Genomic DNA, 18855 nt, shown 5'->3' with positions numbered 1-18855 from the left:
TCAGGGTTTGGGCTAGGCCCCTTATCTCCAGTGAAGGGCAATCTTAATGCTTCAGCATACCAAGTCATTTTGGACAATGCTATGCTTCCAACTTTGTGGCAACAGTTTGGAGACGGCCCTTCCCTATTCCAACATGACTGTGCCCCAGTGCACACAGCAAGGACTACAAAAATAATGTTTGATAAGTTCAGTGTGGAAGAACTTGACTGGCCCGCACAGAGCCCTGACCTCAACCTCATCGAACACCTTTGTGATGAACTAGAACGGAGATTGCGAGCCAGGTCTTCTCATCCAGCATCAGGGCCTGACCTCATAAATGCTCTACAGAATGAATGGGCACAAATTCCCACAGAAACACTCCAACATCTTGTGGAAAGCCTTCCAAGAAGAGTGGAAGCTGCTATTGCTGCAAAAGGGGGACAAACTCCATATTAAAGTATATATATTTAAATACAATGTCATTACAGTCCTTGTTGGTATATGTCAGACGCCGTCCCCGCTGATTCTCTGTCAGACGGGGAACGGACGTCTGATCCCCCCGTCGGCTGCCGCGGACTTCCGGATAGTGGGCGCATGCGCCCTGGCCTCAGTCCCGTTGCTAGGCAACGGGACGCTGCTTCAGTTTCCGCTGCCGCCTCCACTCTCCACCAATCACCTCAGTCTGGATGCTATTTAAACCTGCCTCTGGCGCCATTAGGGTGCCAGAGTAACAGGTTCACCACCAGTGTTCCTGGCTTCCACACTCCCTTGTTTTTCCCTGAGTATCCTGCTTCCTGTTTATCGTTGTGACCCGGCTTGGCGACCATCCTCTTTTTCTGTGTGACCCATTCTGTACCGTGACTTTGGCTTGGCGACTACTCTACTGGATTTCCCTTTTGTACTTATATACCTGATTGCTGTGACCCGGAACCGTCTGACCTCTCTACGCTACACTGGTAACTGGCTAATAGGACCGCGACATGCGTGCTCTCTGCTGCGAAGTCCAAACCTGCTTGCGGGGGTCCCTGGTGAACACCAGGGGTACGTTAGACTCCGCACCTGTTTGATCAGTTGCACTAATAGCGTTTAGTGTCTATTTATCTTCAGTCTTCATAGGCTTACAGCGTGACAGTTTACTCTGGCCATGACTGACGGTACCGGAGAACCCTCTTCCCAAGACCTCCTCATCCATTTAGGAGTACGGGTAGAACGCCAGGAGGCCAAACAAGCACAACTCTTGCAGTGTTTACAAGGAGTGATTTCCCGCTTGGATGCCCTGAGCACTTCTCAGACAGCAGCTCCCGCTCCTGATCCTGCTCCAGCCGCTGCACCACCAAGCGCAGTACTTGCCACCTCTAGAACACTACGGATTCCAACCCCAGAGAAATACGACGGTAATCCCAAAGGATGCCGTGGATTCCTGAATCAGTGTTCCATCCAGTTTGAACTTTCACCGGAAAACTTCGCATCTGAGAGAGCTAAGGTAGCCTACATTATTTCCCTCCTGACGGGACAAGCCCTAGCTTTGGCCTCGCCACTGTGGGAACGAAGAGATGGATCCCTCCTTTATTCTGATACTTTCATTGAGAACTTCCGGAGGGTATTTGATGAACCTGGTCGTGTATGTTCGGCTGCATCCAGTTTGTTAGCTCTTCGCCAAGGTTCCTTAACTGAAGGTCAATACGCTGTTCAGTTTCGTACCTTAGCCTCAGAATTAGGCTGGAATGATGAAGCTCTCTCCGCCACCTATTGGCAAGGCCTGTCAGATCCTATCAAGGACGCACTGGCTTCGCAAGAGCTTCCATCCAAGCTTGACGACTTGGTCTCTCTGTGTGTCAAGGTAGACATCCGTCTTCAAGAGCGTTCTCAGGAGAGGGTCCAAGGTCGTCGCACTGTACGTTTGGCTCCTCGTTTTCAATCCCCAGCTCTCCCGGCGGAAGAGCCGATGCAAATTGGACCCTCTCACCTGTCACGGGATGAGAGGGAACGCAGGATCAAGAATCGTCTGTGTCTGTACTGTGGAGAATCCGGCCATCTGCTATCTTCTTGTCCCAAGAGGCCGGAAAACTTCACCGCCTAGGCAACACCAGGGAGGTTGTTCTAGGTTCCTGTCTCCATTCTCCCTCTCCTTCCAAAGATAACAGTTTTCTGATGCCTGTCACCCTCAAATTCTCGGACTCTTCCCTAAGTTGTTCTGCTTTTGTGGTTTCCGGATCTGCAGGAAACTTCATCTCTGCCACTCTGGTGTCAAAGCTTCACATACCCTGCACTCCATTGCCGCAACCTCTGGTTCTTACTGCAGTTGACAGTAACCGTGTCAGCAACAGTTCCATCACTGACACTACTGCTCCAGTTCAGTTGCAGGTAGGGGTTCTCCATCAAGAGTGGATTCAGTTCCTGGTTATCCCACAGTCCGTTAACGCCATCATTTTAGGGCTACCATGGCTCAGAAAACATTCCCACAATTCGATTGGGCTCACGCTCAAGTTACCTCCTGGGGTTCCTCATGCTTCAATCAATGTCTCTCGAAAATATTTCCTCCTAACCAACTTCCTTGTCTCTCTCTGGACTCCCACCTCAAACTACCATAACCGTATTTGGACTTCATTGATGTGTTTAGCAAGACCGCTGCAGAGACTCTCCCTCCACATCGAGCATGGGATTGTCCCATTGAGCTAATTCCCGGCAAAACCATTCCCAAAGGTTGAGTTTATCCCCTGGCTCTCCCTGAGACAAAGGCAATGTCTGTATATATCTCAGACAACCTTCAAAGAGGATTTATCAGAAAGTCTACCTCGCCAGCAGGAGCTGGATTCTTTTTTGTAAAAAAAAAAGACGGTTCATTAAGACCATGCATAGACTACCGCCGTCTTAATGACATTACCATCAAGAACCGCTATTCGCTCCCATTGATCACAGAACTGTTCGACCGGACTAGAGGAGCCAAAATCTTCTCTAAATTAGATCTCAGAGGGGCCTACAACTTGATCCGCATTCGAAAGGGCGATGAGTGGAAAATGGCATTTAACACCCGTGACGGGCACTATGAGAACTTAGTCATGCCGTTTGGACTTTGCAATGCCCCAGCAGTCTTTCAAGATTTTGTCAACGAGATCTTCAGGGATCTTCTGTATCAATTTGCTATTGTCTACCTGGACGATATTTTGATATTTTCATCTGACTTAAATGTTCATCGTCTCCATGTCAAGACTGTTCTTTCTCGTCTCCGGAAACATTCCTTATATTGCAAACTGGAGAAATGCCTTTTTGTGCGTTCACAAGTTCCATTTCTAGGATACATAGTTTCAGGCACCGGCCTGCTGATGGATCCGCAGAAAGTGGAGGCCATTGTCAACTTACCATTACCTATTGGTCTCAAAGCTACCCAACGCTTTATCGGCTTTGCTAATTATTACCGGCAGTTCATTAAAGGCTTTTCATCCATTATTTGTCCTATTACAGCTTTAACTCGAAAAGGTGCCTGCAGCAAACCATGGCCTGTCAAAGCCATATTGGCTTTCAAGACTCTTAAGGAAGCATTTCTTTCGGCCCCTATACTCAAACAGCCAGACCAGGGGAGACCGTTTTTTATTGAAGTGGACGCTTCTTCAGTCGGGATTGAAGCAATACTTTCCCAGAAATCTGCTTCAGGAACATTAGAGACTTGTGGATTCCTGTCTAAGAAATTCTCTAGCACTGAACTAAATTATGGAATCGGTGACAAGGAATTATTAGCCATCAAGATTGCCCTTGAGGAGTGGCGCCACTTACTTGAGGGTGCCTTACATCCCGTCACGGTCATGACAGATCATAAAAATCTTACTTATCTCCAGGAGGCACAATGTCTTAATCCCCGTCAAGCTCGCTGGTCTCTTTTCTTTGCCAGGTTCCAACTCATTCTTACCTTCCGTCCCGGTTCCAAAAACTCCAAGGCCGATGCTCTCTCCAGGTCCTTTGATAATGCTGGTATTCTCACTTGTTTAGACAACAAAATGATTCTAAATCCAATACAAACAGTGGCCATTACCAATTCTCCAGTGATCTCTCCCCCTCCAGGACGTTCTTTTGTGGAACCTCATCTCCGCTCTAAGCTACTATGTTGGGCTCACGAGTCCAAATTTGCCGGCCATGCCGGTTACAAGAGAACCAAAGAATTCCTCTCCAGATATTATTGGTGGCCTAAACTGGCTTCAGATGTTCAAAAATTCGTATCTGCATGTTCAGTTTGTGCACACCACAAGGTTCCAAGACAAAGCCCTCCTGGTCTTCTTTTTCCTCTGCCTATTCCGGATGCTCCCTGGACCAGCATTACTATGGACTTCGTCACCGATCTCCCTTTGAGCAATGGCTACAATACCATCTAGGTTGTGGTAGACCGCTTTTCAAAAATGTCACACTTCACTCCTTGTAAAGGTCTCCCTTCAGCCCCTAAACTCGCAGATTTGTTTCTAAAGAACATCTTCCGTCTTCATGGATGCCCTCGAGAGATCATCTCTGACAGAGGAGTACAATTTGTCGCTAAGTTCTGGAGAGCTTTTTGTAATAAGATTGGAGTCAGTCTCAAATTTTCTTCCTGATATCACCCCCAAACTAACGGACAAACAGAACGAGTGAATAAAGACTTGGAGTGTTTCCTACGGTGTTTTGCTTCTGATCATCAAACGACATGGAATGATCTTCTGTATTGGGCCGAATTCGCCCACAACAATCTTCTACATTCCTCCTCTGGGCGTTCTCCATTTTTCATTATCTACGGCAGACATCACACTCCTCCTCTCTTATCCGAAGCTCCTTCTTCTCTAGTACCAGCGGCTGATACTCTCATCCATGACTTCTCTCTAATCTGGTCTCAAACCAAAGAAGCACTGTCTACTTCAGTACGGAGACAGAAGAAAGCTGCTGATCTTCAAAGAAGAGTTGCTCCAGTCCTGAGGGTAGGATACCGTGTTTAGTTGTCTACGCGCAACCTTCGACTTCAAGTCCCATCCATGAAATTGGCTCCTAAGTTTATTGGTCCCTTTTCCATAGCACAAGTCATCAATCCTGTTTCCTTCAAACTTGCATTACCTCCGTCTCTTAGAATCCATAACACATTTCATATTTCATTGCTGAAACTGCTGATTCTCAACAAATTCTTCAGAGAACCTGCTCCTCCTCCACCTATTAAAACATCTTTAGGGGATGAATTTGAGATCGAAAGGATTCTGAAGAGACGTTTCTTCCAGCGCAAACCTCAGTATCTAGTACACTGGAGAGGTTACGGTCCGGAAGAGAGATCATGGGTCTCGGAAGCCGACCTTCATGCTCCTCGTCTCCTTGCAAAATTTCTGAGGAAAGACAATCCTTCTCTGAGAGGGAGGAGGGGAGGGGGTACTGTCAGACGCCGTCCCCGCTGATTCCCTGTCAGACGGGGAACGGACGTCTGATCCCCCCGTCGGCTGCCGCAGAATTCCGGATAGCGGGCACATGCGTCCTGGCCTCAGTCCCGTTGCTAGGCAACGGGACGCTGCTTCAGTTTCCGCTGCCGCCTCCACTCTCCACCAATCACCTCAGTCTGGATGCTATTTAAACCTGCCTCTGGTGCCATTAGGGTGCCAGAGTAACAGGTTCACTACCAGTGTTCCTGGCTTCCACACTCCCTTGTTTTTCCCTGAGTATCCTGCTTCCTGTTTATCATTGTGACCCGGCTTGGCGACCATCCTCTTTTTCTGTGTGACCCATTCTGTACCGTGACTTCGGCTTGGCGACTACTCTACTGGATTTCCCTTTTGTACCTATATACCTGATTGCTGTGACCCGGAACCGTCTGACCTCTCTATGCTACACTGGTAACTGGCTTATAGGACCCCGACCTGCGTGCTCTCTGCTGCAAAGTCCAAACCTCCTTGCGGGGGTCCCTGGTGAACACCAGGGGTACGTTAGACTCCGCACCTATTTGACCAGTTGCGCTAATACCGGTTAGTGTCTATTTATCTTCAGCCTTCATAGGCCTACAGCGTGACAGTGTAATGGTCAAGGTTCCAAATACTTTTGTATATATAGTACAATATACATTTACAAGTTAACCCGTGCATGATACTCATGCATTCTAGTGAAATCAAGCTACTTAAGGTGTTAAAAGGGTTCTTGTCATGCATTTGGGTCATAGCCCAGGCCTCAACCACCAACCACTCCCCACCGTCACCCCCGGCAACCACCAACCACTCCCAACTGTCACTTCTTCTTCAAGAAATATATATATATTTTTTAAATCTTTATAAACACTTTTAACAATTAACAAATGAAATTAACAAATTAAAAACATCTTAGTATACCAAATTTCAGCCCTTTCTGAATTTTTTTTTCCACACACACTAAGAATTTAGTAGGTCAGTGTATAACTCTGCCTAGCAGGTGGCGCTGCAGCTTGGTTTTATTTTTTACACACACACAGACAGACAGACTAACACACGCCACTAGACATTTATATATTAGATTCCTCAGTGACATATACAAAGGTTTCTATGATTATATAACATAATGACTGTATGATAAAACCAAATGATTTCTAGCTGAGGTTTTATGTCGTCTCTCTGCAGAGTGCGGAGTCTTCGGTCTGGATATCGTCTTTCTCATTGACGGATCTGGCAGTATTGATCCACAAGACTTCACCAGAATGTTAACTTTTGTTTCCGAAGTGATGACGTCCTTCAAGCAAAAGGATGTGCAGGTAGCCCTCATATATCTCAGAAAATTCCCTGGGATCTATCTCTTATACAGGCCACAAGTCATTCCTATGCACAGTCCTGTTAGGCACACAGTCTTTTTCTAACCACTTGTAATATATGCAGGTTTGAATTTTTAACAGTCGGTCACTGGGAAATAAACAATCACCCCCTAATAATCAGCCAGATGACTGTATGCTGTGGCTCAGACAGACATGTGGAGGTCATCAGCAGTGATACGGGAGGGGTCAGTAGTGGTAGTGTAGGGAATTAATACCAAGATACCATCAACATGCAATGTTATTCAACATGTCTCAAAATAAATAACATTTTAGGAATCTTGGTTCAACAATATGCAAACATATATCGACACAACATATAGGTCACTGAATAAACATATCCCACTTTAAATTTAGGCACTGTGCTTCAGTGAAATGGATTTCATTGGATAGATACTTTAGGAGACAACCAGATGCTACAAGTTAGTTAGACCATTACAGTAAATGCAGCTGTAGTCAATCACAATACTTTTAGTGCAATTATACAGATGTTACTTATCCCACAAAAATCAATAGATATGCCACAAGAAGTAATCATCATCATCATCATTTATTTATATAGCGCCAATATATTCTGTAGTGCTTTACAATTGGGGACAAACATAGTAAACTAATAAACAAACTGGGTAAAACAGACAAAGAGGTGAGAAGGTTCCAGCTAGTTCAAGTTAGATGTTTTAGAACAGGGGTGTCCAACCTCTTAGCTTCCCTGGGCCTCATTGGAAGACGACGAGTTGGTTTGGGCCGCACATAAAATACACTAACACTAACGATAGCTGATCATCCAAAAAACCATAGAAAACATAGTTAACATATTAAACTTACTTGGAAATGAAGTTAGTGAGATGTTTGACATTGTTTCTGAGCCACCAATTCTTCCATATTTGCTTCGATGGAACTTGTTGCAGTTCTCAGTGAGTTCTCACGGTGCTCATCAGATATTTTGGTTCTAGTTTTATTCTTTGTGTGATTCATCCTTGAAAATAGTTGCTCACAAATGTAGGTGCTTCCAAATAGCGATGACATGAATAAGCCATGATTATGACTTGAGGGATGTTTTCCTCTGGGTAGATATATCTTATAGAAGTCCATTAAAGAGACGTGATCAAATTTTTCTTTCAGTAAAATGTCACATTGGAGCTCTATGCATTCCATTTGCACATTGCCAGGTAATGTTTATGTCGACTGAAAATGGAGTTGCAAATATCAGAAAAAATGATTGATTTTTTCTAAAATCTTGAAACCTGTTCTCAAATTCCTGTACCAAATCGAAAAGCAAGGCTGCATACTTTTCGGTGTTCACAGGACCGTGTTTAGCCAATGTGCTGAAATGCATAAAATTGTTTTCCTTAATTTGAGAGTGCAATAGTTTCAGTTTCATTTCGAACGCTGTTATAGTTTGAAACATTGTACTGATCAATTGGTTTTCACCTTGAAGACGCATGTTTAACTCATTTAAATGAGTGTTCACGTCGACTAAAAATGCCAAATCTGTGAGCCAGTTTTCATCGTCAAGTTCGGGCACACCTTTTTTTTTGGATTCCATAAACAACTTGATATAATTTCGCAAATCATAAAATCTTTGCAACATTTTCCCTCGACTTAACCATCTTACTTCAGAAAAGTAAATTATGTCCCCATACTCAGCATCCATACATTTTAGGAATTCCTGGAATTGGCGATGATTCAATCCCTTGGACCTTATGAAATTTACAGCCTTGATGACAATCTGCATGACGTTAGCTATCTTTAAAGCTTTTGCACATAAATTTTCTTGGTGTACTATGCAGTGATATTTCATCATACGGTAATTTTGGGAGGCAATTGCATCATTTTCTATCAATTTTACAAGTCCATCTCTGTTACCTATCATTGCAGGGACACCATCAGTAGCTATGCCAGATATGTTGTCAAAGGAAAAAGAATATCGCTGTAATGTATTTTTCACTGCTTCATATAAATCTCTTGCTTTAGTTGTGTCTTTTAATGGAACTAAAGAAGCCATTTCTTCAGTGATATTAGAAGGGGTGTGCACCGGCCACTTTTGGTGTCTCGTGTTTTGTGTTTTGTTTTCGGATTTGCTTGAGGTTTTGGGTTCGGATTTGTTTCGCAAAACACCTGACTAAAGGTTTTGGTTCGGATTTAAAGTTTTGGATTCGGATTTTTCTTGAAAAAAAAAAAAAAGTGTTAAAATCAAGTTTTTGGGTTTATTTTCACTCCTACGCTATTATTAACCTCAATAACATTCAATAACAATCATTTCTACTAATTCCCAGTCTATTCTGAACACCTCACACCTCTCAATATTGTTTTTAGTCCAAAACGTTTCACCGAGGTAGCTTTCTGGACAGCATAGTGCAGTGGTCCCGGTACCCAATTTGGTTCCGGGGCCACAATACCTCCGCCTTCAAATGGTCTGAATTGCACTGCACAGCTGCCTGCTCCTACATCCTCTGCAGCATATACAGGGTGTAGTTCCAGCGTGTCAATACCTCTTGTTTTCGACGATGACAGGTCATTTTGATTAATTTTGGATTTGGCAGCAACAGTCAACATTTTTTAATATCTGATACGCCTCTATCTGGACTGCATAGTGGAGTGGCCCCGGTACCCAATTTGGTACCGGGGCCACAATACCTCCTCCAACCATGGTACAGAGCATTCATCATTGAGATCCAATCAAGTATGTTAAAGACAGACAGGGTCGAAGTGTTATTTGTTGACTTTTGTAAACAAAAAAAATGTCCCTGTTGCAAATAGTCGTGCAATGAAGAGTGACTTTTTAATTTAAAGGCTCAAGCTTTCAAGTGTAGTGTTTTATAAGTGATATTATACTTTTGTTTAAATTTGTTTAATTTGTTTCTCTTTATGGGAACTACTAATAGAATTAAAGTATTAAATAGAAGCGGCAGTTCCTCTTTATGGGAACTAGTAATAGAATTAAAGTATTAAATAGAAGCGGCAGTTCCTCTTTATGGGAACTAGTAATAGAATTAAAGTATTAAATAGAATTAAAGTATTAAATAGAAGCAGCAGTTCCTCTTTATGGGAACTACTAATAGAATTAAAGTATTAAATAGAAGCGGCAGTTCCTCTTTATGGGAACTAGTAATGGAATTAAAGTATTAAATAGAAGCAGCAGTTCCTCTTTATGGGAACTAGTAATAGAATTAAAGTATTAAATAGAATTAAAGTATTAAATAGAAGCGGCAGTTCCTCTTTATGGGAACTAGTAATAGAATTAAAGTATTAAATAGAATTAAAGTATTATATAGAAGCAGCAGTTCCTCTTTATGGGAACTACTAATAGAATTAAAGTATTAAATAGAAGCGGCAGTTCCTCTTTATGGGAACTAGTAATAGAATTAAAGTATTAAATAGAAGCAGCAGTTCCTCTTTATGGGAACTAGTAATAGAATTAAAGTATTAAATAGAATTAAAGTATTAAATAGAAGCGGCAGTTCCTCTTTATGGGAACTAGTAATAGAATTAAAGTATTAAATAGAGTGGTGTAGAGTGGTATAGAGTGGTCCCCACAATATAATAAAAAAAAACCTCAACTGGTCTGAATACCACCAAACAAGTATCTGGACTGCGTAGTGTAGTGGTCCCAACAATATAATAAAAAACCCCTCAAATGGTTTGAATTCCACCAAAAAAGTATCTGGACTGCGTAGTGCAGTGGTCCCAATAATATAATAAAAAAAACGCTCAACTGGTCTGAATACCACCAAACAAGTATCTGGACTGCGTAGTGGAGTGGCCCCGGTACCCAATTTGATACCGGGGCCACAATATAATAAAAAAAACGCTCAACTGGTCTGAATACCACCAAACAAGTATCTGGACTGCGTAGTGGAGTGGCCCCGGTACCCAATTTGATACCGGGGCCACAATATAATAATAAAATCCTCAAATGGTCTGAATTGCAGTGCACAGACGGCGGACAACGGATGGACGTCTAAAACCAACATAGCAGTTAAGGGCGCAGTTCCTCTTTTTTGTGACTGCACAAACAATTAACGTAGTAATAGAAATGACAGTTGTTTTTTTAAAAAAAAATACAGAAAGAAAGAAGGTAGTACTAGAAATGGCAGTTATTCGAATTCCCAGGAGAGTCTAAGTGGGGTGAGCCACAGAGAGATTATTTCCCTCAGTTTCTCTAACAGGTTGTCAGTGTTGTGCGTCTTCTTAAAACCTGTGATACATAACTACACACACTCGGCAAAGCTTTAACAAATTATCTGCGGCACAGGAGAGTACCACTGGACTGTACTTTAATAGCAGTACCTATTATTTTTGTGTACAGCAACAGTGAATGATCGTAGTTAGACTTTTAAATAGCAGTACAAGCTAGATTTTTTAATATTTCGTAATATTTTAGATGACTCAGGCGCATCCCCACTCCTTTTCCTATGTCGTAGGTGGCTGTGTAGGCTTGAATGGCCTTTTGATGCTCCTCCATCCTCTGCAGCATATAGAGGGTGGAGTTATAGCACATCACTACCTCTTGTTAATTTAGAATACAAGGCTTGTAAATACTTTGAAGATAAAAAAAGCAGGCTGCACAGACTGTGTAGCTAGAAAATGAAATTTAATGGACCACGTTACTTTGGTGGCTATCTATGCCCCTCTCCCCCCCCCCCCCACCGCCCTACACTTGTAGTTGAATATAAAAAAAGCAGCCTGCATAGACTGTGTGTCACTCACCGGACTGTGAGTGCTTCTTCCCGGACTATTAGGAACCGTGGACGTCCTCTATCCTGAGGGACTGCGCATGCGCAGCCCTTTCCAAACCTTCAGTGTATGTTCCTTTAACTTAATTGGCAGATCAGGCAACCTCCCTATATTAAGCACCTGTGGTCAACACCACGTTGCCTGATCTTGGAGTCTCATTCCCCATGAGTCTCTGAAGGTGTTCCTGTGTTTCCTGTTTATTCAGCCCTGCTGATTCTGTGGTTTCCAAACCACTTCTACCTCTGTGGTTTCCAAACCACTTCTGCTACTGTGGTTCCCATACCACTTCTACCATCTACTGTATCATCGTGACTGTGAGCTGATTCCTATCCGCTGCCTCCGTGCACTACAGTCTTCTAATCACTTCAACTCTACCAGGTATCATTGGGACTGTTAGCTGATGCCTATCCGCTGCCTCCGTGCATTACAGGCTTCAACCACATCCACTCACCTGTTCATGATTGTGACTGCCAGCTGATTCCTATCCGCTGCCTCCGTGCACTACAGGCTTCAACCTGCTACTCGTCTGTGTTTCATCATCGTGACTGTTTGGCTGATTCCTATCCGCTGCCTCCGTGCACTACAGTCTTCAACCTGCAACTCGTCTGTGTTTCATCGTGACTGTTTAGCTGATTCCTATCCGCTGCCTCTGTGCGCTTCAGTCTTCAGTCCTTGTCTACTCCACCGTGTTTCCTTGAGTCTGCTGCCACTATTGCTACCCGCTACTCTCCGTGATCATCTGTTCCAGTTCAACTCTGCTCCGGTGTCCCATCGTTACTGCACCTGCTGGTTGCTATTGGTTACCTCCGTGTTCCCGCAGAGACCCGCTGCTGTTACTTCTCAGCGCTACTCATCCATCTACTGCTGATCCGCTCTCCACGCCTTCCTGTGCTCCCTGCTGGTCTACCTACCTGTGCGCTGCACCTGCTAGACCCCCGCTTCACCCATCCAGGGACTTGTATCCTGCTGGCCTCCTGCCCTTCAGGTATCTCTGCACTCCTGTCTGACTGCCTTCTCCTGAACCACGGTATGCATACTTCCCATTGACTGTGCTGTGTATTGCATACCTTGCTGGACTGTGTTGGTTCTCCTCTGGAGTGTACTATCTGCTGACTCTACTGCCATCATTGACTGTGTTATCTCATGCTGGATTACTTCAAGAGACTTTCTATATTGGCAGTGTTGTTCAGTCATTTATACATTTATATTGTGCATATTACTGTGGATCAAAGTCAAGGTGCCCGTGTATATATTGTGTTGCAGTCTCTCCCCGTGCACCTCCTCACATATATATTCAGTGGTACAACTTGCTAGTGGCAGACCACTGACTCCTGTTTACAGTTTCACCTGTTCCAGTATCCTCTCACATAGCAGTGGTACAACTTGCTAACGCAGACCACTGACTCCCCGGATACCTCCACTTGGATTCCATTCCTTCACTCAGACAGCGGTACAACTTGCTATCCGCAGACCGCTGACTCTCATCACCTCCTCGTTTCTGTTGGACATTCCTCCTCACTATAGCAGTGGTACAACTTGCTACCGCAGACCACTGACTACCTTCACGTGTCCTTTGTCCATACAGTTCCTCGTGTATTACTACCTCCATATTGCCAGTGCTGCTAGTCATAGACTTTCCTGAGCATCTCATCATCTGCTATTTCCTGTTCCGTGATCACCCTGCTACCAGAGTACCATATTACCACCTATACTGCTCTGGTAAGCCTATCACCTGGTGATCCCTGGGTAAAGACTCCTAGTGCCCGTGACAGTAAGATCAGGCCATGACAGACCCAGATACGGAACCTACTGCTAAAGAGATGCTGCAGCATCTGGTCAGCCGTGTGGAGCAACAGGATGCTCGCCAACAGCTGTTACTTCAATGTTACCAATCGTTAACCTCCCAAGTAACATCTGGACAGACTGTTACAGCTAGTATTGAAGCTCCTGTGCTTTCCTCCGTTTCCCCAGTGCCATCCCAGGTGTCTACAGCTCCTACGCTTCACCTGCCTACTCCGTCAAAATATGACGGGGACCCCAAAACTTGTAGAGGTTTCCTTAACCAATGTTCAGTCCATTTTGAACTCCAACCTCAAAATTTTTCTACCCATCGTTCCAGAGTGGCCTATCTTATCTCATTGTTTTCTGGACAAGCCCTGGCTTGGGCCTCCCCTCTGTGGGAAAGAAACGATCCAATTCTACAAGATAGTGCCAAATTCATTTCCACGTTCCGAAGTGTGTTCGATGAACCAGGTCGTGTGACCTCCGCTGCTTCCAGCATTCTTCGTTTGCGACAAGGCTCCCATACAGTAGGACAGTATGTCATTCAATTTAGGATCTTAGCCTCTGAACTTCAGTGGAACACTGAAGCATTAGTTGCCGCCTTCTGGCAGGGGCTCTCCGATAAAATTAAAGATGCACTGACTACCCAAGAGCTTCCTTCGTCACTAGAAGATTTGATCTCTCTTTGCCATCGTGTAGACATGAGATTTCGTGAAAGAGAATCTGAGAAAACAACTTCTGCTAAAGCACCTCTTCGTTTAAACCCTCAATTTCGTCCAGTTTCACCTTCTGTGATTCCCATGGAGATAGGACGTTCCAAATTATCTTTAGAAGAGAGGAAACGAAGAGTAAAGAATAGACTCTGTATCTATTGTGCTGATTCCACACATATGCTCAGTTCTTGCCCTAAGAAATCGGGAAATGCCAGGCCCTAACTAGTTCTGGAGAGGTGAAGTTAGGGTCCCTGGAGTCCTCTCCATTGTCTATGAAATCTAAAGTCTGCGCTTTCGATGTTACGATTTCCTTTGCTACCAAATCCTTTGAGTCACAGGCATTGATTGATTCCGGAGCAGCAGGAAATTTCATTTCTAAATCACTAGTGAATCAATGGTCCCTACCAGTGATCACTTTAAAAACACCCATTACTGTGACGGCTATAGATGGATCACGTCTCATCAATGGTCTCATCACCCAGAGTACGTCTCCAGTAACCCTTCAGATTGGTGTACTACACCATGAAGAAATTTCGTTTTTAATTCTTCCTGTTACGACAAGTCCGATTGTCTTAGGCCTTCCATGGCTTCAATGTCACTCTCCCCAGATTGACTGGCGCACCCCTCAAGTTACGTCTTGGGGGCCTGAATGTCACCATCGTTGTCTCTCTCAAGTTATTCCTCTTAAAGTACAGCAATCTTCCATCTCATCTTCCTCCCCGGGACTCCCTCCTCAGTATGCTTCATTTGCCGATGTGTTTGATAAAGCTCAGTCTGAACGTCTTCCTCCTCATCGTTCTTGGGATTGTCCGATCGACCTTCTACCTGGCAAGACTCCTCCCAGGGGTCGGGTCTATCCTCTCTCGTTACCTGAAACTCAAGCCACATCTGAGTACATACAGGAGAATCTCCAGCGTGGGTTCATTCGACCTTCCACCTCTCCCGCTGGAGCTGGGTTCTTCTTCGTCAAAAAGAAGGATGGATCATTACGCCCTTGTATAGATTTTCGTGGACTCAACGCCATTACTATCAAGAATCGGTATCCCATTCCGCTGATCACTGAGCTATTTGATCGCATCAAGGGAGCTCGGATATTTACTAAGTTGGATCTTCGTGGTGCCTACAATTTAATTAGAATCCGTTCCGGTGACGAATGGAAGACCGCGTTTAACACCAGAGATGGGCATTACGAATATTTAGTAATGCCCTTCGGGCTGTGTAATGCCCCCGCGGTTTTCCAGGGTTTCATCAATGAGATCTTTCGGGACTTATTATATGTATGTGTCGTTGTCTACCTGGACGACATATTGATCTTCTCACAGGACCTGCCTTCTCATCACCAACATGTGGCAGAGGTCCTCTCCAGACTACGGAAAAACTCGTTGTTCTGTAAATTGGAAAAATGTTCATTCGAGTTACCCCAGATTCCATTCTTGGGGTATATAGTTTCCGGAGTTGGCCTGAAGATGGATCCAGACAAAGTAAATGCTGTACTACATTGGCCTCAGCCAACTACTCTTCGTGCCATCCAGCGTTTTTTAGGTTTTGCCAATTACTATAGACGCTTCATTCAAGACTTCTCATCCATTGCATCTCCCATTGTGGCCTTAACTCGGAAAGGGGCTAATACTAAGCAATGGTCATCTGAGGCTCTCCAAGCCTTTCAAATCCTCAAAGAGTCCTTCTCGTCTGCTCCCATTCTGCGACAACCTGATGTGACACTCCCCTTCTTCCTAGAAGTAGATGCCTCTAATGTGGGCTTAGGAGCTATTCTCTCCCAACGCTCGGAGCAACAAAAATTACATCCTTGTGCCTTCTACTCTCGGGGTCTTCTGCCCGCAGAGAAAAACTATACTATCGGGGACAAGGAGTTGCTGGCCATCAAAGCTGCATTAGAGGAATGGAGATACTTGTTGGAAGGAGCTCGCCATCCGGTGACGATCTTCACGGATCATAAGAACTTGTCATATTTGCAATCTGCTCAATGCTTGAACCCTCGTCAAGCAAGATGGTCTCTTTTCTTTTCCCGTTTTGAATTAATTATAACCTTCAAACCAGCTGCTAAGAACAAGAAAGCTGACGCTCTATCTCGAGCTTTTGTGACGTCCTCTGATGTAGAAGAGGTTCCCAACCATGCTATTCTAGATCCCAAATGTATTTCTCTGGCTGCTTCATCCACCAAAATGCTACCATTTGGGAAGACCCTCGTGCCTCCTACTCTGAGGAGGAAAATCCTTTCGTGGTTTCATGCCTCTCGTTTTTCTGGACACGCCGGTGAACATAAGACCTTTGAGATTCTCTCTCGTAGTTACTGGTGGCCTTCAATGAGGAGAGACGTCAAAGAGTTTATTGCTTCCTGTGATTTATGTTCTCAGTTCAAATCCTCCCGCAGAACTCCAGCAGGGTTGCTGCGACCACTACCCATTCCGTCCAAGCCTTGGACCCATATTAGTATGGATTTCGTTACTGATTTGCCACCAAGTAAGAATCACAATACTATTTGGGTAGTGGTAGACAGATTTTCGAAGATGGCTCATTTCGTCCCTCTGTCCGGTTTACCTTCCTCGTCTACTCTGGCTGAACATTTCATTAAAGAAATCTTCCGCATCCATGGATGTCCGTCTGAGATTGTGTCAGATAGAGGAGTACAATTCGTTTCCAGATTCTGGCGGGCCCTTTGTAAAACCTTGGGCATACGATTAGCACTCTCATCGTCTTACCATCCGCAATCTAACGGACAAACGGAACGAGTCAATCAAGATCTTGAGACTTTTATTAGGATGTTCTCTTCAGCCAACCAAGACAACTGGGTAGAATTGCTCCCTTGGGCTGAATTCGCCCATAACAACATGTACCATGAGTCATCATCCAAAACTCCATTCTTTGTGGTCTACGGTCACCATCCGTCTTTTCCGGAATTTCCTGCCCTCCCGCCCACCCAAGTTCCTGCTGTGGAGACTGCTTGTCAGACCTTCAAAAATATCTGGTCTCAGGTCAAAACCTGTTTAAAGAAGACATCTAACAAATATAAGTCTTTCGCAGATAAGAAGAGGCGGGCTATTCCACCACTAAAAATTGGAGATCGTGTCTGGTTATCTACCAAAAATATTCGTTTGAAGGTTCCATCTATGAAATTCGCCCCTCGTTTTATTGGTCCATATAGGATCATTCAAGTTATCAATCCAGTATGTGTTAAACTTCTTCTTCCTAAGAATCTTCGGATTTCCAATGCCTTCCATGTGTCCTTACTCAAACCTCTTATTATCAATCGTTTCTCGACTCCTCCCTCAGCACCGCAGCCAGTTCAAGTTCATCAGGAGGAGGATTTCGAGATTACTGAGGTATTGGATGCAAAAATTTCGCGAGGAGTCCTCCGTTTCCTCGTTCATTGGAAGGGCTTTGGTCCTGAAGAGCGTTCATGGATCAAAGCTGAAGATCTTAATGCTCCTGCCCTTCTGAAGAAGTTTTATTCCAAAAATCCGGACAAGCCCGGTTCCAGGCGTTCTGTGCCCACCTTTAAAAGGGGGGGTACTGTCACTCACCGGACTGTGAGTGCTTCTTCCCGGACTATTAGGAACCGTGGACGTCCTCTATCCTGAGGGACTGCGCATGCGCAGCCCTTTCCAAACCTTCAGTGTATGTTCCTTTAACTTAATTGGCAGATCAGGCAACCTCCCTATATTAAGCACCTGTGGTCAACACCACGTTGCCTGATCTTGGAGTCTCATTCCCCATGAGTCTCTGAAGGTGTTCCTGTGTTTCCTGTTTATTCAGCCCTGCTGATTCTGTGGTTTCCAAACCACTTCTACCTCTGTGGTTTCCAAACCACTTCTGCTACTGTGGTTCCCATACCACTTCTACCATCTACTGTATCATCGTGACTGTGAGCTGATTCCTATCCGCTGCCTCCGTGCACTACAGTCTTCTAATCACTTCAACTCTACCAGGTATCATTGGGACTGTTAGCTGATGCCTATCCGCTGCCTCCGTGCATTACAGGCTTCAACCACATCCACTCACCTGTTCATGATTGTGACTGCCAGCTGATTCCTATCCGCTGCCTCCGTGCACTACAGGCTTCAACCTGCTACTCGTCTGTGTTTCATCATCGTGACTGTTTGGCTGATTCCTATCCGCTGCCTCCGTGCACTACAGTCTTCAACCTGCAACTCGTCTGTGTTTCATCGTGACTGTTTAGCTGATTCCTATCCGCTGCCTCTGTGCGCTTCAGTCTTCAGTCCTTGTCTACTCCACCGTGTTTCCTTGAGTCTGCTGCCACTATTGCTACCCGCTACTCTCCGTGATCATCTGTTCCAGTTCAACTCTGCTCCGGTGTCCCATCGTTACTGCACCTGCTGGTTGCTATTGGTTACCTCCGTGTTCCCGCAGAGACCCGCTGCTGTTACTTCTCAGCGCTACTCATCCATCTACTGCTGATCCGCTCTCCACGCCTTCCTGTGCTCCCTGCTGGTCTACCTACCTGTGCGCTGCACCTGCTAGACCCCCGCTTCACCCATCCAGGGACTTGTATCCTGCTGGCCTCCTGCCCTTCAGGTATCTCTGCACTCCTGTCTGACTGCCTTCTCCTGAACCACGGTATGCATACTTCCCATTGACTGTGCTGTGTATTGCATACCTTGCTGGACTGTGTTGGTTCTCCTCTGGAGTGTACTATCTGCTGACTCTACTGCCATCATTGACTGTGTTATCTCATGCTGGATTACTTCAAGAGACTTTCTATATTGGCAGTGTTGTTCAGTCATTTATACATTTATATTGTGCATATTACTGTGGATCAAAGTCAAGGTGCCCGTGTATATATTGTGTTGCAGTCTCTCCCCGTGCACCTCCTCACATATATATTCAGTGGTACAACTTGCT

The 18855-nt window shown here is 44.8% G+C and overlaps 1 protein-coding gene across 2 annotated transcripts in view; it reads left to right on the top strand.

The window, feature by feature from the left end:
• Positions 1-18855, top strand: part of LOC142097131 (integrin alpha-X-like) — a 149287-nt gene that overhangs the window by 25444 nt on the left and 104988 nt on the right. For both annotated transcript variants that reach the window (XM_075178733.1, XM_075178734.1), the window contains exon 6: positions 6558-6688. In XM_075178733.1, the coding sequence (XP_075034834.1) occupies positions 6558-6688 (131 nt within the window). The remainder of the gene's footprint in view (positions 1-6557; positions 6689-18855) is intronic.

This window comes from Mixophyes fleayi, chromosome 7 (assembly GCF_038048845.1).
Source record: "Mixophyes fleayi isolate aMixFle1 chromosome 7, aMixFle1.hap1, whole genome shotgun sequence".
Taxonomy (NCBI): Eukaryota; Metazoa; Chordata; class Amphibia; order Anura; family Limnodynastidae; genus Mixophyes; species Mixophyes fleayi.
Note: the sequence above shows the minus strand (reverse complement) of the source record. Positions and strands in the feature narration are given on the sequence as shown.